This window comes from Sander lucioperca, chromosome 2, assembly GCF_008315115.2.
Source record: "Sander lucioperca isolate FBNREF2018 chromosome 2, SLUC_FBN_1.2, whole genome shotgun sequence".
NCBI lineage: Eukaryota > Metazoa > Chordata > Actinopteri > Perciformes > Percidae > Sander > Sander lucioperca.
In genome coordinates, this window is record NC_050174.1 from 3,924,415 (window position 1) to 3,948,786 (window position 24,372).

At 39.7% G+C, this 24,372-nt stretch overlaps 2 protein-coding genes across 2 annotated transcripts; both read left to right on the forward strand.

Moving 5' to 3' along the window:
* Positions 1 to 597: 597 nt before the first annotated feature.
* LOC116054314 (protein shortage in chiasmata 1 ortholog) lies at positions 598 to 18,437 on the forward strand. Its single transcript, XM_031305802.2, has 28 exons — positions 598 to 680; positions 1,083 to 1,158; positions 1,258 to 1,387; positions 2,432 to 2,522; positions 2,605 to 2,795; positions 2,910 to 3,072; positions 3,528 to 3,633; positions 3,713 to 3,854; positions 3,948 to 4,052; positions 4,759 to 4,888; positions 5,522 to 5,616; positions 6,023 to 6,268; positions 6,768 to 7,253; positions 7,715 to 7,945; positions 8,813 to 9,001; positions 9,146 to 9,238; positions 9,755 to 9,936; positions 10,020 to 10,092; positions 10,189 to 10,258; positions 10,562 to 10,737; positions 10,817 to 10,922; positions 11,773 to 11,884; positions 12,235 to 12,356; positions 12,461 to 12,548; positions 14,949 to 15,080; positions 15,546 to 15,695; positions 16,678 to 17,470; positions 18,120 to 18,437. Coding segments are annotated over exons 1-28 (4,566 nt in total). The 5' UTR covers positions 598 to 678; the 3' UTR covers positions 18,206 to 18,437.
* A 2,911-nt stretch (positions 18,438 to 21,348) lies between these two features.
* tal2 (T-cell acute lymphocytic leukemia 2) lies at positions 21,349 to 24,362 on the forward strand. The gene is made up of 2 exons (XM_031305856.2): positions 21,349 to 21,943; positions 23,065 to 24,362. The coding sequence occupies exon 2, from the start codon at positions 23,079 to 23,081 to the stop codon at positions 23,415 to 23,417; it is 339 nt and encodes a 112-aa protein (XP_031161716.1). The 5' UTR covers positions 21,349 to 21,943; positions 23,065 to 23,078; the 3' UTR covers positions 23,418 to 24,362.
* Positions 24,363 to 24,372: the final 10 nt, after the last annotated feature.

Consider the following 24,372-nt stretch of genomic DNA (forward strand, 5'->3'; position numbering starts at 1 on the left):
TTAAATAAATCTATAGGTAATAAATAAAATAAATAAATGCACACACACACACACACACGCACACACGCACGCACGCACACACACACACACACACACACACACACACACACACATATATATATATATATATATATATATATATATATATATATATATACACATATGTAAATAGCCTACATCTAGATACATACATATAAATAATAATTAATTAATGAATACATAGAATAAGGTGTCTATACTCTACTTATAATAAGAACTTTTGGAAAAATCATTTATTAATAACGTTTTTTTTTTTTTTTTTTAAGAGTAGATTTTCTACCTACTGCTGTCTTGTTTATATGAATACAATATAATACTCATTATATCTTCAGGTGGTTTACTTACTAAACGTATTCCATGTTATTATTTATTATCTTTTTAATTTTCTAAGGTTTTTAACGTCCAAAAAAAAGAAGTCCAAAACAAGCTGAGATGCTTTAGCTAAAAAAACAATCCGCCCCAAAGCGCATGCGTGACGGTTAAAGACCGCTTCTGTAGCCATAGGTGTATGGGTGTATCTCATGGATGTATTAAGAGAACTGTGTATCTATGTTCTGTAGCTAGCTAGTTCATCTTCAATCAAGATCATTGACACTTCGCCTTTCAAAAAACAGCCAAATAAAGCTTCTCATTGTCATTATGTAAGTTTGATGCTAACCAACACATTCTGACATTCACGTTTTATTTTTTGGATTTTTGCTGTTGACGTTTTCATTTTATCAAATATTTTAGTTGAAGGACGTAGAAAACAAGTTAGAAGTCTCCTAGCGTAAGCGTTAACGTTACTTGGAAGATATCGCTTTAGCTAGCTAGCTAACATAACCAAAGCTAACACTGCTAAAGTTGCGGTATTGTATTAGCTATACGATTTATTTTGTGATACATCACAAAACACACTAATTTTAGGAATTTAGTTAATTGTAACTGTTTTGGTGATCTGTTTTAGGTTTTCATTAAGATAGTTGTGATTATAAAATTAATGTTTTCCTGAAAATATTTTATGTTTACGTTACTAAACGTTACTGTTGTCATGATGTTTACAGGGCTGAAACCGACAGTTCTTTTCCTACTCAAACCTTCTCTGCTAACAGTTTTAAAGCTCTTGACTATGTCTTTGAGGTGAGTTTTTGTCTTGTTATTTTTACCTTTATAATAGAATATTATCATTAAACCTCAAAGCTATGTTGTCCTGCAACCCTCTCCTGTCTTTTATTTCAGACCACCACCAGTCTGAAAGTAATGATGAACCTACTAGCTCTGCCAGCACCTTACTGTACTGGTACCAGCGAGCTGTACCCGCACAGTGGAAAGCTGCCTGAAGTCACGTACAGGACACCGTGGATCAGAGGTATACAAGTGGCCTAACTCATGTCTTATAACCACTATGTTGACTTGTTTCAGCACGTTTTATGTGTCACGTAAAGGTGTTTTACCTTTAGTTTCAACACAATATATAGCCCAAGGCACTGTAGCCCAGACTATATTTTCTACAAACTACATCATTTGTGAGAAAATGATATAAACTTGTAACTCCCTTTTTAAGATATACAGTATGTGATTTTGGTATTAATGCCATAATATGATTTAAGTTTGTATTCTGTGAATGTTAAAGGGGGATATCACAGTTCGGCGAAACAAATTCATGACTTTCTTTAACTAATCTATTTGATTAAAAGTAAAAGTCATCATTTGCACTCTCCTAATAATTCGTCCTGCTCAGATTTTTGCATATACAAGCACCATCTATTATATTTTATTAAGCAGTAAACCCAGGACATAACTGTCTGAGTGTACTGTAAAGACCTGCTGTAAGGCTGAAAATGGTTTTTCACTTTAACTGAATTTATTCCAGTCTAACTGAACAAACTGTATAACTGGAGCAGAGTAGAAAATGTGGTACATGAATACTTGTATATAACGTGTCAAACTACCCTAAATGAGTAGCCTGGTTGACACCAGACCATTCTCAGTTGTAACTGAGAGTGGGTCTGGGCAAGCTTCATTCACAGTCCATTTCCAAAGGGGTGTTGCGTCACCAATGGATGACCCGTCAAATGCCTCTGGGCGCAATTGGATAGTCCTTCAACCAATCAGACCAATGATCCGGGTGACATAGCAGCGACAGCATCAACGGATTGCTGCGCTTCAGGTGGCCGTCATGTTGAATGTAAACAAAAAGCTGCTTGCTGTCGCTGCGCTATCGTCATCGTGTAAAGCCCGCCTCAACGGTTGTGATTGGTGCCTCGATTTGGAAAAATTGGAAATGGGCTTGAATGGGCTCTTGGCCAGACTGACTTGCAGAGCAAATCTCAAATTTGTCGGAAGTTCGTCAGGGTTTTCCCAGGCTACTAAATGAGACCAACACAAAAAAATTTTTCCCCACTTGGTATAGGAAAGGTGATCTCCACCTGCAAACTCTTTGTCAGTGGTTCTGTGCTCGATGACCTAGGAGGAAAAAAGCAACCAGATCATTCACCAGAAAGGTTCAAAACTGTCTCCCTGTACATCATTTTACTCTCATTATCTGTTATTGTTGGAGTCGTAATTTCACTTTTTATATTCCAGATTTAAAGTGGCTCTGAGTGAGGTGGAAGGGGATGTGGATATGATACCAAGCTCTAATCCTGACTCACTGAAGGATCTTGACCAGGATGAGTATGTTTGCCTTTTAAAAGAGTCACAGGTCAACGATCCATGTCAGGAGTCATTTCTAAAGTGGACAACTGACCAGATGAAACATAAAAATGACAAGAAAGGTAGTTATTTCAACATCTGTCAGTTATCTTTATTTCAGTATACCCTCATACAGTGAATTGGCTGTTTTCATTGGTTGTCTTTCTCACTGAAAATATTTTTTACGTCTGTCAAAGATCTCCTTCTGCCAGAAGAGCTCATGGTCGTTGATTACCTGACACACTTTAAGAGACATTTGCCCACGCTGAAAGCCAAACTGTCCAGGCTGAGGATGCTTCCTGTGGCTGACCCTCTGCTGAGCTCGAGAGGAGATACTATCTCTGAGGACACCATATTCAGGTGTGTGTTCATCCTTCAAAAGTACAAAAGTATTAGCATCAAAATACACTTCAAGTACCAAAGGTAAAAGTAGTCTTTATGCGGAATGGCAGAGATGAGTTTGTTGTTCCTCACTTTCCTGTTGCAGCCGGTAAAAGTGAGACTAATTTTAATTACTTTATATACTGCCCGACAGCTTGTGAATTTACCCCTGGGGATCAATAAAGTCTAATCTTATCTCAATATTAATACATTATAATTAATTTGTTGGTTATATTTTGTAATATTAATCTAAAGCTACAAAGTAACTTCAAACTTATCAAAAAAATGTAGTAGAGTAAAAAGTACAATATTTGCCTAAATAATGTAGTGGAGTAGATATATTAAGTAGCAGAAAATGTGAAATACAAAGTACAACTACCTCAAAACTGTACTTGAGTAAATTTACTTAGTTACTTTCCACCACTACTTTTCAGGCACAGTGCGTCTTATGAAAAACCTCCTGATGTGTACGGCAGTGACATTCAGACGTGTGCAAACATTCACGAGGAGTTTGGTAAAGAGTCACTGATGAACGAAGAGGTAACTAAAAAGGAAAATGCCAAATTATTCGCTTCTTATGTATGAAAGTACTTTAAAATGGATATTTTTTCCCGTGTAGTCTCTGCTGCTGCCGGTTGTAGTTGACACACTGGATCTGAGCCAAGAGACCTGCACCGCCTTTTCAAGCATTTGCGGTAAAATGGATTTTGCTCCTGAACAGCTGGATGATCAGCTTCCAGCCCTGGATATGCTTCATAAAGGTAAATAACACTACATAAAGTTAAATAAGATAAATAAAAATGCACAGTAACACAGCAAAGTAAACTGATATACTGCAGTCACATTTCTCTCAGCTTCCATTTCAGCTGCATCAGTATCGGTGGATATTTCCCGGTATGAAATACCAGAGGAGCTCAGCAAGAAATGCAAGATGGAAGGAGGTCTGATGGAGCTGGCAGGTAACCGTTACAGATAGAAAACACAAAGAGTAACTTGTTAGTTGATCATGTTTGGACAGAAATCCTTTTTTTACAGCGGCTGGTTTACTAAATATTACCACTTGATTTTTGAATACAGTGGTGGAAGAAGTATTCAAATGATCAAAGTAGCAATACCACACTATTAAAATACTCAAAAATAAAAGTACTCATTAGGCAGAATGGTCCCTGTCAGTGTTATATTATTAGATCATTATCATCATTCTAAGTAAAATCCTAAAAGTAACTAGTACTGAGAAAAAGTACAATATTTGCCTCTGAAATGTAATGGAGTAGAAGCAGCAGTGGAATGTAACTAAGTGCATTTACTCAAGTACTGTACTTAAGTACTATGGTATTTTCATTTTATGCTACTTTATACAGTACTTCTAATACATTTCAGAGGGAAATACTGTACCTTTTTCTCCACTACATTTATTTAACACTTAGGAGTTACCAATTACTTTTTACATAAAAAAAACAAAACATATATGTTTCCATGACATTATGCACTACTAATCTACTCAACAACATTTTCAGTGCTTCTACATGTGTGTGTTACTGATAAATAGAAAAGTTTGGTTATAGTGGGAATGAGAGTAGTGCAAAAAGTAGTGGTATGGTAATGTGGAAAACCAGCATAATAGAAAGTTTTATGTCCTGTACTCAAACCTAATGTTCCTCGAAGGCCGCGCAACGCTTCCGACTGAAATGGAGCTGGAGGTGATTTTGACGCCGAATCCCAAGAAGAGTCAAACCCAAATCTGTCTGTCCACATGTGAACTCCAAGAGGAAGAGTTGTCCGCGCTCAGCAGACGGTGAGTGACGATACAGCAATTATCCTGATGAGGTTTTTCTTTATTTTCACACATTTTAGTTACTGAACATACAATTAAAAAATAAGTTGCTCTGACATTGCTCACCACACAGTGGTGTAGTCTAATGTATTGTAGTGGGTATACTGTACTGCATATATATATATATATATCTATCATGGGGCATATCATAGTGGGGGGGTCTGGGTGTCCTCCTGAGGGAAGTTTTGAGCATCGACTTCATTTCCTGTATTCGGAAACACTTTTATGCACCAACTTTCGGTGGAAATAGCTTTATTTAGCCTATGTACAGAAGAAAAACACAGATGACGATTCAAAATATATAAAAAATATAATGGAAAGTATGTTGTTGCGTGTCATTGGGCATTTTTAAGTGGGTATATGGAAATCCTGGAGCTTTCTTAGTGGGTACACTATGTATGCCTGCGTATCACGTGGACTACACCACTGTCACCACACCAAATTTAAATGTCAAATTCACCTTTAAGACATGCAGAACATTATTTGGTACAGCATTAGGAGCAGATGTGACTGACAGAGTGAAGTCCTTTTGTGGTAACGTAAGTGTTAATATTGTGTAGAGAAGCTCTTGTAACATTAATGATTGTCATGTAGGTCCTTGGTGTCGGCGAGAGCTCAGGAAGAGATGGAGACGGCCCTTTGGAAGGCGGAGAAGCATCCAACCTTTGTGGTGGGCTTTCTGTTGGCAGGTAAAGGTTTGGATTTGTGGTTAAATAACACTTTCCACCTGATACCAAGTACTAAGGTGATAATATTTTAATGAACATCAATCTCAAATCACAACATTTAAGTATTGTTTAGGTGGTGCAGCAAACAAATACATACAATAAATAATTACAAGTTCTGTATATAAAATAACATTATGAACAGAAAAACAAATTTTAACCATACAAGAACCATTAAAGTCAAAATTACAAGGCGAGAGTGCGGCAAAGTTAACAAGGTATGGTTTATATAAATCATGATGAATCATAGTCAGGTTTAAGGAGCTGATGGGAACATTTCACTGGAATTGTACCCTGGCAGTTTAAGAGACCTACAAATCAATCTATATAAGATGTTATTACAAATCCAATCTGCTGCATTTTCTCACAGAGCCTCAAACATGTGAACCAGCTGTCGATTTCCGGCCACTGTCTGAAGCCTGGAAGGTCATACGGTCGGAGAAACAAGGCGTCGTCAGTGTTGGTGACAAACTGCAGTCACAGATGGAGATGGGAGCCCCGCAGGTGTGCTTGTGCAGCAGCAGTGAGTTCACAGAGAGCATGAGGTCCGACATTCCCTCCATCGAGGAGGAAAAGATGGAAGACTTCAAAAAACTGTCACCTGAACATGTGGAGAGTGAGTAGTCTGTTTTATTTTGTTTTTAATGAATGTGTTCTATGTCAGAACATAGAAGTGAATGTGGTAGTTTATTAGAGGGTGAATTCTATGTACGCATATTTGTTATTATAGTAAGTTGAGCTAAAACAGTTAGTTGATTGATTACGAAGTCGATGGATAAAAGCATTCATTGACACATTTGATAATTGATTAATTGTTTAGGTAATTCCTTTAAGTAAGCTTATATATACAAATTACAGCTTCACAAATGTGAATATTTGTCTGGGTTTGTGTTTTCCAGAACAGTAAAGTAAATACATTTGGGGTTTGGACTGATGGTCATACAAAACAAAACAACTTTAATATGTCAATAATATGGCTTTGGTCAGTTATGATGGACACTTTGCACTATATTCTGACATTAAAGACTCAACAATTAGTTGATTGTTTTAGAGGACTTAAAGTTCCAGATAGTTAAAGCAGATTTGACGGATCATCTCATCTCCTTTGGTCTCAGTCGCAGTCAGATCCATCCTGATGAATCCCGCAAACATAACTCCGTTACCTCAACTGAAGACATGTGAAATGGCTGCTTCTCCTGCTGAAGCTACTGCGGACGACACCTTTCTTCAAAAAGAAACTGTTGCTGATATGTCTCAGAGCGCCTCCCTGATGCACACTGTCAACACAAACAATAAGGAAGTAAAACCTGCAACCTTAATATTTTCAAAACCTGCTGCTATCACACACGCCAAAGACGAAGTTTCAGACAAGAGGTTTTTAGAAGTTGCAGCCAGGTTTCCTGCTCGTAAGAACGACGTTGACACAAGTAGAGACGACTGCAGGACAGAGCGGAGCGTCGTGTCCTCCAGAGACGATCACAGAGGTCCGCTGGACAAGAGACGGCCATCAGAGAAGGACCTGGACCCGCTGTCCACCTTCATGATCCTGAGATCTCAGCAGATGGCTCGGGTTACTGCAACACCTCAGAGCTCAACTCCAGGTACACTGTGATGCTAATTCGGTTGAAATGACTAAATAGATAATGCATTTATTTTAATTTATTTAAGTGTTCCCATTATAAAGTCCGAAGATGATTTTCATCACCTGCTTTATGTTCTTACAGCCGTACTTTTATCATTTCTTCTCCTGATAACTAGATGTTTTTTGTATGTATGCGTGTCACAATGAATATGAATTATAGGCCAGTGGTAGGTAGGTAGCCTAGGATTAATATTAAAAAAATTATCATCAAGAATCATCAGAAACGTTACTTGGACATATTGATATTAAAATTACCATTATTGAAGTTTGACTTTATGTAGGATTTAATTTAGTTTTTAAACTTTGGCTCCATCTTGTGGTCATATCAAGATTGCTTCGCCAGAGTTTTATGCATATAAAACTATTCCAAGTAGTAACTGTAATTATCATTTGTATTATTTATCATCCTCTTTTTATCAGCACCAAACGGGCACCAGCAAACACCTCCACCCAAGCCTCATCAGCTCCCTCCAGAGCAGATGCAAAGGTCAGATCAGAGGCCGATGTACATAAGTGGTGCTGTCTCAGGAATTGCCACCAGAGAGCAGAAAGCCGCCTTTCAGTCGACGGGTCACCTCACCAGTCATCCAGTCCGTCAGTCCATCCCTCAGGACAGACAGGACAGCAGAGTAGTGCAAGTCCAAGCTACCGGTATAACACTTTCACACCACCTTCCGTTAAATATAGCAAAACATTTCTGAAATTGTCATTGTTGGAGAAAGCATGGATACGATGGTAGTGTTTGTAGTTTGTTATTCCAACCCCTGTGCTCCCGCTAGAGCTTAGATCTGGCCCAAAAAATCAAGCCCGACCCTACCCGAGCCCGAGCACGTTGTGTCCGAGCCCGGCCCGGCACATTAACTGTAATTATAAGCCCGAGCCCAATTTAAACCCGACAATTTTTTAATAGGCTACGTGGGCCGTTATAACTGACGTTCTCAACTACAATTCCGAGTTGAACTACAGAAATCTGTTTAGAATTATCTTAATAAATACAGGTAATGCAACAAGGACGAAGCCTGTAAACTGCGCTGTTTGTTTATTCAGAATGGAATGGATCGCAAATGGATCCGAATGAAGAAACGAAAAAAAAACTCGACCCTATAAGCTCCCTCAGCCGAATAGTGTGGGTAACAGATCAAGGTAGCAACATAATCAAAGCCCTGGAACCATATAGGAGACTTTCTTGTCTCAATCACCTAATTAATACTGTCCTGTTCGCCACGGTCTGCATGCTGACGCACTGGCCGACAACAGTGCTGCAGACGGGGGAGACACGATGTAGCACAGTTTACCTCACACTCAAGTCAGTGCAGGACATATAGCCAGAGCTACGGGAGAAGCTGGAGAGGCATAGCTTTCTCCCCACCGAATAAGGCTAATAAAGTAATGATTAAAAAAACACAAATGCTTGCTCAAGGGCCCGGCCCGGCCTGGCCCGTCCCAAGGATAGTGGCGGAAAATATCAGGCTCGGGCTCGGGCAGAGAATCTAAACTCTAGCTCCCGTTCCCTTACAGAGAGCCAGCAGCGTGCCCACTGTGAGCTGCAGGCCTTCGCTCAGCCTTGTTTGAACTCTGCTCGACAGCTGGGGCTCAACTTCCCAGTATTGGGAGACTTCAGCTGCCTGGCCCCGGACCAAACACACTTCCTTCTCAAACAGCAGGAGAAGGCGCTCTGCAGGACACAGAGCACAGAGCTGGTCAGAGGTACAAAATATCATTCCATATTCCAGAAACACATTTGTACAACCTTATATTTGGCTTGCAACTGTATGTAGTACAGAGATATTAATTCAGTAAATTGGTTAGAAAAGATGTAAAATCCCTCTGCTGGCCTTGTGTTGCATACAGATCAGGAAGTGCTTTTCGACCAGGCAGCTCTGATTCATGTGCTGGTGACATTCAAGGAGCTGCTGCTGAAGTGTGACCTCAGTACTGCATTGGGTCAGTATAAACGGACTCTAAACCCCCTTCAATCTTGGTTTCAAATCTTAACCATTACTGTAGTTAAGATATGAATGTTTACTACTAAATACAGAAAAAAACATCCTTAGTTATAAGAGTTTAACACTTAAAATTTGCTTCAACGGGACAGCGTGGGTCTGGTTTTATTAGATTTGATTGTCTTGACAATGCTGACAACAAAAACAAACAACTGTCATTATGTTTTGATTTAGATTTAATTTTTGAAGTGGTCACATCCACTGTTAACCAAATAAGACCCCATCAGTCACTAAGATAAGCTGAATGAGAATAGGGTTTTCAGGGCCTTAACTTTTGAGGATTTTTATGTTTGATTTTCGTGTGTGTGTGTGTGTGTGTGTGTGTGTGTGTGTGTGTGTGTGTGTGTGTGTGTGTGTGTGTGTGTGTGTGTGTGTGTTCAAACCGTTTCCCAACCCTGACTATAACATAGTAAATACCATATTGAGATGTTTATGGTCTTCTTCTTATGCACTAAAGAGTACCTGACCAAGGCAGCTGAGGTGTGTGCTGAGCGGAGTCTGGAGCAGCTGGTGAAGAGGCTGCAGATCCTCCTCTACCTTAGTCACAAGAACCAGGAGTGCAACCTCAAACTGCTGGAGCTGCAGCAGCTGCTGGCTGCATGGCTGCACGGCAGGACAGGACAGAACACTGTGGAGAAAGTCAGTTTGACCAGCATCCGTCCTGTTTCAGTGTTCATTTGTGAAACACTTGCTCTGATCTTGGTTGATTTGTCTTTTTGCAGATTCTTGTCATAATATCAGTCGACTCTGACGACATCAGATCTTCAATCATCAGCAGTTTGAGCCACGCCACTGGTGAGCGACCCTTGGTCTCTTATCAGCTACAACAGCAGCACTACTAATAAACTAGATGTAAGTAAATGTAAGTATGTTTGCTTGTCGTCGTCTCAGGTGCTGCTGTAACTGCAGTTTGTCCTGAGGAGGACAAGAAAAAACTGAACGGTGCCAGTGTGGTCAGCAGGTAAAAATGCATAGTTGTTTATAAATGCATAAATCACATTCAAAATTCATGGTGGGTTTTTCACATCCTAGCACTAATAAAATATATACAGCAAAAACAAAAGTAGTTTAGTTTGAGTTTTATGACCATTAAGTAAAAAATAATTCCTCGTATCATCATATTGTGTGAGTAAGTAACAAGAGTGCTTTGGTGTGTAAAATGGGGAAAGTGGCAATTGTTTTACTGTGTTGAAGGACATAGTTCAAGCTGCTATGTTATGTTGAACAAAGTTCAAGTTTTCTCACTCCCATCCTGTTCCACCAGCATATGCGACAGTGTGTGCGTGGTGGTGTATGAGCAGGACGTAGGGCCCGACTTCCCCTGGAGCTGTTTCTCTCTGGTGGTGGAGTACGACCATCCAGGCCAGTCGCCATGGGCGACCGTGTGCAGAGAGAGGAGCATCAGTCACCTCGCCTTCAACACAATCCTCTCCGACACTGGTCAGCTGCCACCACATACATATTACTGACACTATTGTACAGTGATTTGTAATTATATTTTTTTTTCCCCCCCCAAAAGAAAAGGGAAAAGCCTCATGGTGCCTGGAGGACAATGTGCCATATGTTTTGTCAGTGACAGAGGGGCTTCTTAACTGTCCACTGCTGCTACAGACACTCGAGTCAGGGTAAATGTTCCCATTCATTTACTTTACTTTTTAAATTACATTACATTTAGCTGACGCTTTTATCCAAAGCGACTTCCATTCACACACCGATGGCGCAGATAGAGTGTCTTGCCCAAGGCCATTCGACATTCATCCAGTCAAGTCTAATTAAATCATAAAAGGGACTGTTCGTTATTTAATTAAGGTGCCACCGGAGGAGTTTTGGGACCTTTAGTCAAAATAGACCTGACCCTCCCTTCACCAGCATTACATTTTGAAATGAAAAAAAGAAATGATCTCTGTCAATATTAATTAAGTAATTAACTAATTAAGTAAAACCAAGGATTTATTTGCTTGGACTGACGATGAGGAGGAACTGTTACTGAAAGGTATGCAACTGTCCATCCAGACTACAACACAACCGCATTTTCAAACTTCAAACGGCGTCAGCAGCATTTCCAAATGTCTCCGTTTTAGTGTGGATGTAGCCTAAAATCCTCACATTTGAGAGGCTGGAACCAGATAATACATAATTTACCAAATTAATAATAATCATTTTTAAACTTTTTAATTTTAATTCATTGAAATTGTAAGTATTAAAACAGTTATCAAGTGTTGCTGATTAATTTTCTAGAGATCATATTCAAGTAATTGTTTCAGATTTGCTGGTTATACTAGTGTAGCTCTCTTAAGGTAACCTCCACCTCACCTCCAGATAGAAGATTTTTCGGAGGACATGTTAAGAATTAAATCTCCCCACAACAATTTCTACAGTCAGGCTTTTAAGTGTTTCTACCATATTTGCCAGTGATGATAAGCTATCATTTAAAACCATATGGAGAAAGTTGTCTGGATGTGTGTTATGTTACAGGTTTAATATAACTGTGCTGGAGAGGAGCCACTGTCCGTCCCTGCAGATGCTTGGAGGAACCCATCACTACGCTGTGATCACGGTGGATGAAAGCACTGCTATCGTCATTCAGGTACCATGAACGGAGATACAGTACCTGCTGCATCCGTCAAAACACACGCACGCACGCACGCATTCACGCGCACACACACACACACACACACACACACACACACACACACACACACACCACAATCCATTATGATGCTAAATTTCTTGTGTTGTTATCTCCCTCTGGTGAGCTCTTTGGGTATTGCATGGAAATGTTTAACAAAATCTTCATATTGACAGCAATAGCTGATACTTATTCAGTTTCTGCAACTCTTTCTCTGTGTGTGTGTGTGTGTGTGTGTGTGTGTGTGTGTGTGTGTGTGTGTGTGTGTGTGTGTGTGTGTGTGTGTGTGTGTGTGTGTGTGTGTGGAGGAGGAGGATGAACTTTGTCAGGAGAGAGCCAGTGAGGGAGTAGTGATGAGGCTTACCGCTCTCTCTTTGCAGTACAACTGCTGTTGGCTCATCCTGCATTGCAGAGACATCCAGGGAGGAGGGTCAGTGTCCATACATACGTAAATGCAGCACACACGCATACACACAAACATCTTCTGCACAAAGACTCACCGTCACTGCTTCCGTCTTTCTTTTGTGATTGCAGATTTTCCAGCGAGGCTTTTAGCAACTTGGTGTTGGTTTATTCATCTCTGGTGCTCTTCAGCATGAAGTTTGAGGATCTAGAGGTCAAGGTAGAACACAAACATGATTTATTGTTCTGCCCTCCACTGTTCTGGATTTTTCAACTATACGTCATTGCTGTCAAATACATCTCGATCTCTCAAATGTGAGTCTTTGGCAATTAGACCCTATCTCTATCTTAAATGTATAAGGGGTAGAGAGACCATGGGTAGACACAAATATCCCCCCAAAAGAAGAGGTAATAAAAGTGAAATTGGTGATTATACGTGCATGTGTACGCATACGCTATACCTACTTTACTGGGCAGCAACTGATCTCTAAGTGACAGGAAATTAGACGTGGAAGTGCATGCCAGAGGAACAACTAATATCTGTGCTAAATTTAAGAGCTGATGTCATAATTGAGGCCACGCTGACTGCAGTGCAATGATGAGGTCACGTTGACCATGATGACTTCGCGATAAACCATTATGCAATGATGAGGTCATACTGATAATAACTATAACTATAACTATAATAACTATTGACAGCAATGGCAAAATAAATGCAATGCATGAGACCAGTATTGGTCAGAATAAATCTATGATCTGAATCATTTTACCCTGTTAGAAAGATGTGAATAATGCTAGGTCAGCCATGACCCAATAGATAATATAAATAAAGCCGTTAACCAGTGACCATAAGAGAGACCACCACCACCAGTTATATGCATGACTTACCAGGTATTTAGGGCTTCAGAGGTCTTTGTTTTGCTGTCGACATCAAGGCGAATATCGGATGTGTAGGCAGAGGATCACATGAATGAGGATCAGATGTTGCAGAGAGGAACATGAAAAACGTTGGTTGGCGGCAGTAGTAGCAGCCCCTATCCTTAAGGAATGCCCTAAATAATGCTGATGTGATACATTGCATTTGATGAGAACTTGCTCTAAATTATGGCTATACCAGGATTCAGAAGGAAAATTTGGGAACTTTTCAGGAAAATTTTCAATTTGAGACAAAAGCAATTTTGGAAGCGATAAATTATTTAATGGTGCGGCTCTTCTAGACTTTCCAAATGTTATCGGACTAAATGGATCAAATTGTGATAGTAAAACGAGTCATTTTGCGGGGGTTGTTGTGACGTTAAAAATATGTGTCCACTGATTTACGGATGTCTCTTTTGCCATGTAAGTCTATGGGAAATAGTCTTTTTGGGCCAGAGGGCATCACGTGACGGGCCAGGAGCTGCAGTTCCACTGTTTGGCCACTATGTTCAATTTGCTTTAAAGCACAGCACACTTCCTGGGGGCCTGATACCCCCCCTCCCTGCTCTTAAACCAACTTCTCCAGACTCTGGGACTGGAGGTCACAGGGGGGTGAGTGGGCGTGGCTTAGCCCCTCTTTCTAGCGCTGCTGCTGTTGATACCTTTTTCACTAAGGCAATTTTTTAATTTCCAGGGAAGAGGCCCTTGAGCATAAACCCTGGGGTTTAGTTAATCTTTATAAATGTAGTTACTGGTACACACATATATTAGGGGTGTGCAAAAAAATTGATTCACATTGGAATCGCGATTCAAGCTCTACTGATTCAAAATCGATTCATGGAATTCCAAAAATCGATTCATATTTTTAATTTTAAAAAAAAGTACAATTTCTTTTTTATTGTATGTCTACTGCAATCATATGGGGAAAGTAACCCCGAGCACGTTGCGTCCGAGATCGGCCCAGCCCGACACATTAACTGTAATTATGAGCCCGAGCCCGATTTAAACCTGACACTTTTTTAACACGTTAACCGTTATAACTGACGTTCTCAACTACAATTCAGAGTTGTTTGAACTGTAGAAATCTGTTTAGAATAATACAACAAGGACGAAGCATGTAAACTGCGCTGTTTGTTTATTTAGAATGGAACGGATCGCAAATGGATCCGAATGAAGAAACGTAAAAAAAAGAAACAATGATGAACAACATATTGTTGTCACTGCCCACGACTTGTTTAAACTGCTTCCATACCTCCGACTTTCCTCCACATTTGCTCAAAAGAGGAAGAGACTCCGCGCATGAAGTGCTGCATTTTGTAACTGCAGCCTAAATTTTGTACACGTTACTTTTATATAGCTTATATATACATATTTATAATATTTCTGATTATGGCATAGCTTTCTCCCCACCCAATTAGGCTAAATAGGTAATGGATAAAAAAAAATTAAAAATTGCTTGATCAAGGGTCTGGCCCGGGCCCGGCCCGGCCCGAGGATAGTGGCGAAAATAACGGCCCGGCTTGGGCTCGGGCCGAGAATCTAAACTCTATCGTGCACCCCTAAAATATATATATATACCAACACTTGACTCGCTCTAACCGCTAGATCTCTCAACAAATAAAATGAGATGTGAATTTGAATTTGTGTAGATGGTAGACAAAATACAAATATAAACCACGTCTTGGTCTTCTTCTGTGTTTGTCAGGTGCTGATTGTGTCTGAGGTGACTGAAATAGCCAAATGGATCAGCCAGATCTGCTTCCAGAGCCTGATGGCCAGTAAGAAGGACCCTCTGGACTACCTGGACAGAGACTGGCTGACTGTGATTCCCTCAGAGGTCATCTTACATAGAAAGTTAATAGATTGGTCTTGTGTTTAGTTGTAAAGGGTTTTCTTTGGTTTCATGAACTACTTCAACCAAACTCATACAGGGTACTTGCAGGGTAAAATGCTTGAAGATTTGCTGTGGCTCCAACTTGAACTTTTTATTCATATAATTTCCCCAAAAATGGGGAAATTACAGTGTTACAGCAGCAAAATATCAGTCACAGCACAGAATATACATGAAATACTAGGATACAATATACATGAAATAATAGGACACACTATATATACATACATGAAATAATAATAGGATAGAATACAAGAATATTTAAAATATATACAAGTTGGGAATACAAAATGTACAACTGCTTGAATATGCCATGCAACTTAACACTAGAAGGCTTTCATTTTTACCCCCCATCTGAAGTTTTTCTGACTTGAGTTTGTGTGCTGCTATTGTTGTTTTCTTTCCCTCCAGGAGGAAAAGTGTCTGTTGCAGTTCCCATGTATTAACCCTCTGGTTAGTCAGCTAATGCTGAAGAGAGCTCCATCCATCCAGTGGCTCCTGGGGGCCTCTCTGTCTCAGCTGATGGAGCTGCTCCCTGAGGTGCCACATAAAGTTCTCAAGGTGATCAGACATACATCACTACACTTAAAAACACTATGGTGGATATTGTATGTTGCTTTTTTGCCTCTGTAATAATATATTTTATGTCAGCGGCTTAATACGGGGGCTGAAAGCAAAGAGGTTGATGGGATTAATACATTTCTAAAAAAAAAAACTTTTTACAGCCACTAATCTTCCAACAAGTGAATACTGTCAGTCTGATTATCAGACCAGATTTCTGTTACTTTATTGCGACATTTACATTTTCTTTTGGCCTGAGAGTACTCAGCCAACCACATTGACTTACAATGTGTTGTTTGGTTGTCAAGATAGGATACAAAAAAATGAAGCCATGAAACATCCACTCTAGTTCAATGAAAGTCATGGCAGCCGTAGTATTTTTATTTCTCCATTTTTGGATTAAATTATTACATTCAACATCAAACGGTGTTTGTGATCTATTTGTTTGTGATCTTTTTCGTGACTTCACTAAGAATAAGGGCTGCAACCGTTTAGTCTATAAAATGTCAAAGTAGTTAAAAACACCCAACACAACCTGATTTGTCCAACCAACAGTGGAAAACCAGAGGTATCTCATTGACTATAATATACTGTATGTCAAATAAAAGCAGCCCATTCTCACATCTAGGAGCTAGAATCAGCAATTGTTTGCAATATTTGCTTGAAAAGTGACTGAAACGATTACCAGATTATCAAAATAGACAATTATTTAACTAATTTTTAATCTAACTAATCGATTAAGCGACTAATCATTGCAGCTCAACTGAGAATAATAATGCATTACTGCAGTTCCCAGTTAGTATCCTATTAGTGTTATCGAAATCATTATCCTTTACCATAAAATTAATTTCTACAGGACAGACCATACATCAAATGTAATTCACATTAAATCAATAAACATAAGTGACTTGAAATAATGAAAATGTTATCTTTTCAGTGACATTTTAGCACTTAATAGCCCCTCTTCTCTTTCTGGTTTTAGCTGTTCAGTGACACCACCTCCCTGTACACACTGACCACAGAGCAGCCAGAGTCTCAGACATTCATCACTGAGACAAACCAACAGAGCAGTCCACCAAACAGCTTCTGGACCAGCACTGCTCACCCCGAGCACATGAGCCCTGATCCACAGCCAGAACCCCCCATCAACCCCCACCCAGAACTATTCTGTAGTGACCACAACACCAGCTTCCTGTTCGGAGCGGATCGCGGCTTCTGTGAACCAGACCCAGACTCGGTGGCGCAGGAGGCCAACACAGATTTCAGACTCGACCTGAGTTCTTCCTTCAGCAGCCCAGATGTTCAGCTCCAGAGCAGCTGGACCAGCAGGGATCCATGGCAAGAGGAGGACAGAGGCAGAGAGGAGGTGGCGTTTTCTGGCTGGAGACGCAGAGCTGGGGCAGTGGGGAGAGTTGTTGAAAGAGTGAACGATGAGTGGGCACAGAAGGCTCCGACAAACCTCAACGCAGACACTCCTGGAGTCCACCTGGACAGTCCTTTCAAGCTGGACTCTACGTTCGGTTACAGCCCCGTCCTGCAGCAGCCGGTCAACAGCCAGATGTCCACGTACTCTACAGTCTACACTGATAACCCCCACATTTCCTATGGTCCGAGCCCTCCTACACAGGCCACGCTGTGGAGTCAAAGTCGAAGCAGCTTCAACTGTCTCACAAGTAGTAGAGAGGCAACGGCTTTTTCAACCAACTATGGCTCCAAATGCTGGATAGGACAAGAGAGGAAGAGGAGGGGCGAGGCTGCAGGTTTGGTTGGAACAGGTGAGTCATAGTCGCTATCGGTGCTTTTCCATCCGACGGTTTTTCAATAAACAATGGACAATGGAAACAGACTTAATAAAAATGAGACTGCAACCTTTATCAAAATCAATACATGAAACAAACATAAATGTCATATTTCCATCACGCTGTCCACATGGCTTTCCACCATTTGAGGTTTAACTAGTTCTCTTTTTAAATGACGTCATCTCGTTTTGCTCTATATTTGCATAACAAGTATGGGTGCACGATTCAGAAAAAGTCACGATTTCTAGGCTCACGATTCGATTCAAAAACGATTTTCGATTCAAAAACGATTCTCGATTCAAAAAACGATTCACAGTATGTAAATGTAGTTACTTTTCCCATGTGATTGCAGTAGACACAAAACATTTTTTAAATTGTATGTCTGTTTTTTTGATTTTTGGAATTCTATGAATTGATTTTGAATCGGTAGAGCTTGAATCGCGATACGAATGTGAATTGATTTTTTTGCACACCCCTAATAACAAGAGTGGATGGAAACACATTTTCTTCCAAATTGATTCCAGTTTGCACTATAGTTGGATGGAAACCTGGCTTTTATCTGTTTTTGACTCTTTCTTTTAAAGTTTAATTTTATTTACCAGATTGCATTGTGTTTGTTTTTCAGTGGTGACACCACTGAAAAGAGGGAGGTTAAGCTACGAGAAGGTGCCCGGCAGAAGTGACGGACAGACGAGGCTGAAATTGTTTTAGTCACGAATGCTTTGTTCCTGTGGCCTGTTTGAACAGACAAGAACGTTTTGTTAAATTCAAGTTATTAATTGCATAGTTTGAGTCATCATTCAGGTGAAATTACGTTTTACTTTGCCTGGTTTGATTGTTTGGATAAAATGTCTTTATCTTTGGCCTATATTCTATTTTTAATAAGCAACAGTGCTCTTGTCCGTTCCTGTTTTTTTTTGAAGAATTAGAAATAATTAATTTCAGTCAAATAGTTTTAATATAAAATACTGATATTTTATTGTTTTGCTAATATTTTAAAATATTTATTTTTATTTTTTGTAAAATATTATAGTGTTATAGTGTTTATTATGCCTTGTTTTAAGATGTTTACGCTTGTATTTCCAAGCACAAACAGTATTTGTGATTTATTAAATCAAACTTGTAACACTTGTTTATAATTGTACGTATTATTTAATGTCCTGTGCTGTTAGGCATTCATAACTGGATGCTGGTGTATGAACACATAATGAATGCCAATATAACACAGTTGTAATTTAATAAAATATCTTTTCAAAGGTTTAGCTAAATACTGCCCAATGATAAACATTTAAAAAAAACTTCTTACAACTACATTGTGTTATATAAACACATCATTATTACATACATACATTTATTATGTTTATATACCGCTTCTAAGAAATAAGGGGTTTTTACCAATTTCTTTTTACAAAATAAGATTGAACATCAAGATTACAACTGTGTGCACATTCTGCTTTTGTTTTCCTCCATACAGAGCATGCTCAGTAGTGAAAAACAAACTGTGATTTATGGTTGGAGGAGTGGGATCGAGGGTCTTTCCCAGCTAAACTGATAAAGCGTCTCATTTTAGCAGCTCCAATGGTGGGGCCATTTCTTTTTTTTTTTTTCATTTAGTGAAGCAATCCCCTTATCATCGTCTCTCAGCATGTGGAGAGAGTGCTTATCTTCACGAGCCAGCAGAGTGAAGCCAGCTCCCTCAGGAATGATCCCCAGACAAAGACAACCCCGAGGGACATCGACTCCAAGCCTCTCTGCCTCTGGACAGCCATATCCAGCACTGGCTAGCCACCGCCAGGTTTTTAATTTTTTTTAAACATCTCTCTCTCTCTCTATGTGTCTCTGCCGGCCTCTGCCTTCTAACAAGCAGTGGACAAACAAAGAGACAGACTAAATGGTTTGTTTTTTTAATGGCACAGGAACAAAAGCTGTGGGGGCAGGATGGTCAAAGGAGTCCCCGTACGAAGGCTCGGTAAATAGCAGCAGTAATGGTGCTGTAATTGCCCCCGACTATACTAAAAGCCCTGGACTGAATGGGACAGGAGATATTGTGGGAATTAACAGGCTGTTTAAACCAATGCCATCCTTTAGATTTGGATCCCACTCTGACTACAGCTGTAAAGGTCACACAGCTGTTATCTTTAATCACAGGCAGCAGTTAACTGTGTCACCTGTGTGTTTCCTCTCGTCTGTAAATAAACCCACAGCCCCAGCAGAGGAGGGGATTTCCTGTGATTTAGGTGCACGCCTGTTTGCTTAAACCTGGACTGATTTAAGATGGGACAAATTACAAATCCCTGAAAGGAAATTAATAGCGGCAGAAGCAACACAACGTATTTTGACCGAAAGAATAACACTGCAACGTGTTAATATAATGAGAAGAGGTAATGAAGAATAAAGCACTGTGCATCATCACTGGAGACAATCAATCCATCAATTTGGCCCAATAAGTGGTAATAAAGTGTCCAGTGTATCCTCCCTACATACAAAGTATGGTCAGACCCATTTTTAGCTCAAATAAACATTCCAGTTATTACTGGGACGGCATACTGCATTCGTCTTTTTTTTAATATGAAGTCGAAGTTTGTTGACCTATGTCTTTACAATTTAATCTGCTGGTGAAATTGTATGTTAATTGACTTGCAAGCGAGAGAGCAACTTGTGAGTGATCATTATTCTGAGAATAAAACCATATTTATTTTATTTGTTTAACAGGGTGCCAACTTCGACCTTTTTCAAGCAACAACATAGAAGGGAAAACCAGACATGTTTGTACTCTTTTGATCCACAACTCGGAAGCAAACCTAGTTCCCAACAGTCACGCTTAATCAGCAGTGAATAACATGGCTGTCGTCTGACTAATCGATTATTCAACTAACTATTGTAGCTCTACTACTGCAGCACCAATTCTATGTCCAAGAATCATCTACACATACAAGTCTAATAAACACGTTGTGAGCAATAATAAAAACAGCAGTAACCTCTGTTATTCAAGCTCCTTGCTGCCAGACCTGACCTCATGAGATTTAGTAGTCATCTCATTTTGTCTCTCACAGTGTGCTTACATATTAAAACGCTACACTTAATTTAACCTAAATAATTCCCAAAGCAGCTTCGTAGCATGACATGCTTCTTCCCCAACCTGCAATGACATATACATTACAACAAATCAGGTATAATCTTCACCTGGCCATGTAGGTGTGATGAAAGTTAACTGACTGGCCCAAATAGCCTACAGTGAGTGTGTCTGCAGACCTTCAGCCTGCAGTGGAGGCTGGATGGAGTCAGAGAGCGGCGGCGCCTGGCCTGCAGGTGCAGCCTCTTGGACGTGCAACGGGGCCCATGAATGGCCGATTCAGAAAACAGCCCCCATCGGGCCCGTTCTCCAGGCCGGGGGCTAATCCCAGCCCCTAATCGGATTATGTAAATTCCTACTCCACACAGAGACTTTTATGGAAGGCTGCGTCTTTGAAACAACACTTGAAGGGTGTAAAAGGAACAGAGACAATTGGTTAAACTAGACTTGTTTTTTTTGTTTTTTTATCTGAACGGAGGTTGAAAGTGGGAGGCAGAGAAGGGGGGAGAGAGAGGAGAGAGGAGTAGTTGGAGAGAGGTGAGTCAGAACGCTGTAATTTATGTGTGGCCTCTTGGAATGGCTCAACAAGATTACCATAGTCATAACAAAACCCACATTGTTCGACTGTCAATCTGGATATGGTATTTTTACCTTTTGTGGCCCAATCAGGCTGAATTCAATAGCAGAGCAGGCAGTGATATCAAGGTCTTTTTTTACGGTGCAGGGGATGGTGGGTTGTCCATGCCTAATGTCAGAGAAACAGAAAGGAACAAGTGTCCACAGCAGTAAGAGAAGGATCAGAGAGATGAACGTCTCAGTTTCACTTCAATAGGAATGTATTTGTCACCTTTAATGCAAACCTTCAAGGATTAAATGAGCAATGAATCATAAAAGCAGCACAAATAGTCACTTAAAAGGCTGTAGAGAAAAAAAACACCCAGAATCCATTTAAATGTTGCATAGAGACACCTATGACAATCGTTTAAAGTGATGATTTGTGGACAATATAATCATGAAGCCACCTCCATTGGTTCTAAATGATAGAAGAGGAGGGGGCGTGTGTTTTAACAATCACTGCTCAGTTAACACCAAATCACACACAATGCCACAGAGGCTCCACGACAGCACACGTCACACAATAGGGTTCACCCTGCTATAAAATGTGGGATGCGAGCATGCAGCAGTCTTACCCCATCCCTCCCTCCCTCATACTCCCTCTCGCCTTTACTCTCTTCTTCCCTCTCGCCCATCAGGATCTCTCAGCGAGCATGAGAAGACACAACTGAGAGGACATTTACGCCGGACTCCTGGATACTGATGACCTGTGGACGACGACTCTGCAACTGAGATTTCTGCACATTTCTACACACGTACAGGTGAGACATCTGTGGTATATTGAAGCATGTATTTCCCCTTCAGGCCACGTGTTTCCACTTTGGTAAAGTAAGTCATTAATCACCAAGAGTGTATTACAAGGAGATGTGATGTACTCTTTGCTTGCAGCTGTAATGGTAAATAAATGATGTGTAATTTGAAGATCAAATTATCTGTTCATAATAATTTGAGTTTTTGTTGTTGTAGAACAGCCTTTATTTAACCATAAAGTCTCAATATAATATATAATACAATATAGCAGGGCTTTTTAGCATTTAATAGCACTATGTAAACAATAAATAATAATAAAAAAATGTAATAATAAAAGGCATATGCTTTATAATTTATTTGTAACATACATTTGTAAGTGTTTATTAATGTACATTTGTCCACAGTTACATCTAATATGAAAACACATGCTATATATAAACAAACTATATTGTCATTCATTATCCGTTTATACACCAGCCTCAATTTATGGTGTGGGCACCCATTAAAGAGGACCTAACCATCCATTAAAGGTTTATATACTGCTAATAATAATAATAATAATAATAATAATAATAATAATACTGTAGAGGGGTTAAAGCGTTTCCAAAATCTAAATTTAATGTGAAAGCCTGGTACGAGCCAAACAACCTCTTGAATATGAAGGAATTCCAATTTTAAACAAAAAGAGGTCAAATACGAGGGTTGTATTTTGCGGAAAGAAGCAGCAAACAACATAGATTTCGATAAATATTCTTGTACGATTTTATTAAAAAATGTCTATCAATATCTACAATTTTTGTGCAAAGAACTAAAATAAGGTGGCCAGTTTCCCTCCTAACATACATTCACTCTGCTTTTTGCTTCCAGTCAGTCACCTCAGAACTAGGATTATTTTCGTTAATGATTAAAAAAATGAATGAATGAAAAAAATGTAAAAGAGAAACTGTCAAATGTCTTGTTTTGTCCAACCAAGGGTCCAAAACCCAAAGACATTCAGTTTATCGTGTATGACAAAGATGAGCATAAAATATTTTACATTTAAGAAACAAAAAAAAAAAACTTTGATTATCTAAATAGTTGCTGATTCATTTTCTGTCAATCGACTAATCAATAAATCATTGGATCTTTGCAGCTCTACTCAGCACCATGACCAGGAAGGTGTTCACCAACACGAGGGAGCGCTGGCGCCAGCACAACGTCAACACTGCCTTCGCAGAGCTCCGCAAGCTCATTCCCACCCATCCTCCGGAGAAGAAGCTGAGCAAGAATGAGATCCTGCGTCTGGCCATGCGCTACATCAACTTCCTGGTGCAGCTGCTGGAGAGCCAGAGCGGTCAGCCGGCCAGCCACTCCCCCACCGCTCTGCTCACCTTTCTCAGAGGAAACATGGAGCAGCTGCACTCCCCTCCACATCCCTGGGCCCTGACCAGTGACACTGAAGTCCCTTCACCTGGATCCAGCTGCGACAGCTCCGAGGCCTGGTAGAAACCACAAAAAAAAGAAACCCTTGAGCGGACACTTTTCCTGGGTTTAAAAAAACTGATATTGTCCTTCCTCGACACTCATTTTTGCCTCTGCATTTGTCACCCGTGTGTGACACTTGTTTTAATGCAGAAGATGCAATATTGTGTTATATTTGTGGACTCCAACCATGGCTGAAAATGTGGTCACAGCCTCCATGCTGATCAGTGTTGAAATATGCTTTGCGGGTTCAAAATAATTTGTATTCTGCATGGATGTGTAAGACAATATTCCCTTCATGTCTTCATGTTAATATTCCTTGTTGCCGGTCCACCTGGAACTAATTTAGTTTGCAATGACAGGGTGTTTTGCAGATGAGGAAAATGGAGGGGATTAAGGAATTTCTCATTTCAAGCAATAGATTCAGCATTTGAATAGATAAAGGCTCAGCCAATTCTCCAGCCTGCAATCGTCTCAAAATAGCCAAGGGCACTTTTTTTCTTTTTTAAATCGACATGCTGTTTTTTTTTCTTGAGAAGACTAAATCTGACCTTAATTTTCATTTATGAAGGTTATGTGACTTCAGAAGAAACAGTTCTGTGAAAGACTTTTGCTGTTTCTCACCCTTTCACACAACAATGTTCAGTATTTGTTGATTACAAATTTGTGATACTTAGGATTGGGCTGAGGAATTTCAGCAAAACTGGCAATCCTTTCAGTAATTTCATGCTTGACCACACAATATCTTCTCATTTAAATGTGTTTTCATTTGAGTTTTTGTAAAATACGCATGTCATATAGCCAAAGATTATGAATTGATTGTCTACTGTGAAGAGTGTGCTACTTATCTTCCGATACCTCTTTTGTAAGTTATTTTGGTGTGCTTGTGAATATACAGTATGTTATTTATTTTAACTATTTATTTATTTAATGACTTGTTAATAAAAAATACTTTCTGGATCTTTTTAATTAAAGAGGT

Coding starts and splice junctions, on each gene's coding strand:
- tal2 (XM_031305856.2), top strand. CDS start 23,079: ATGACCAGGAAGGTGTTCACCAACACGAGGGAGCGCTGGCGCCAGCAC.
- LOC116054314 (XM_031305802.2), top strand. Junction 12,549..14,948: donor TTGAGGATCTAGAGGTCAAG/GTAGAACACAAA, acceptor TGTGTTTGTCAG/GTGCTGATTGTGTCTGAGGT. Junction 15,081..15,545: donor TGACTGTGATTCCCTCAGAG/GTCATCTTACAT, acceptor CTTTCCCTCCAG/GAGGAAAAGTGTCTGTTGCA.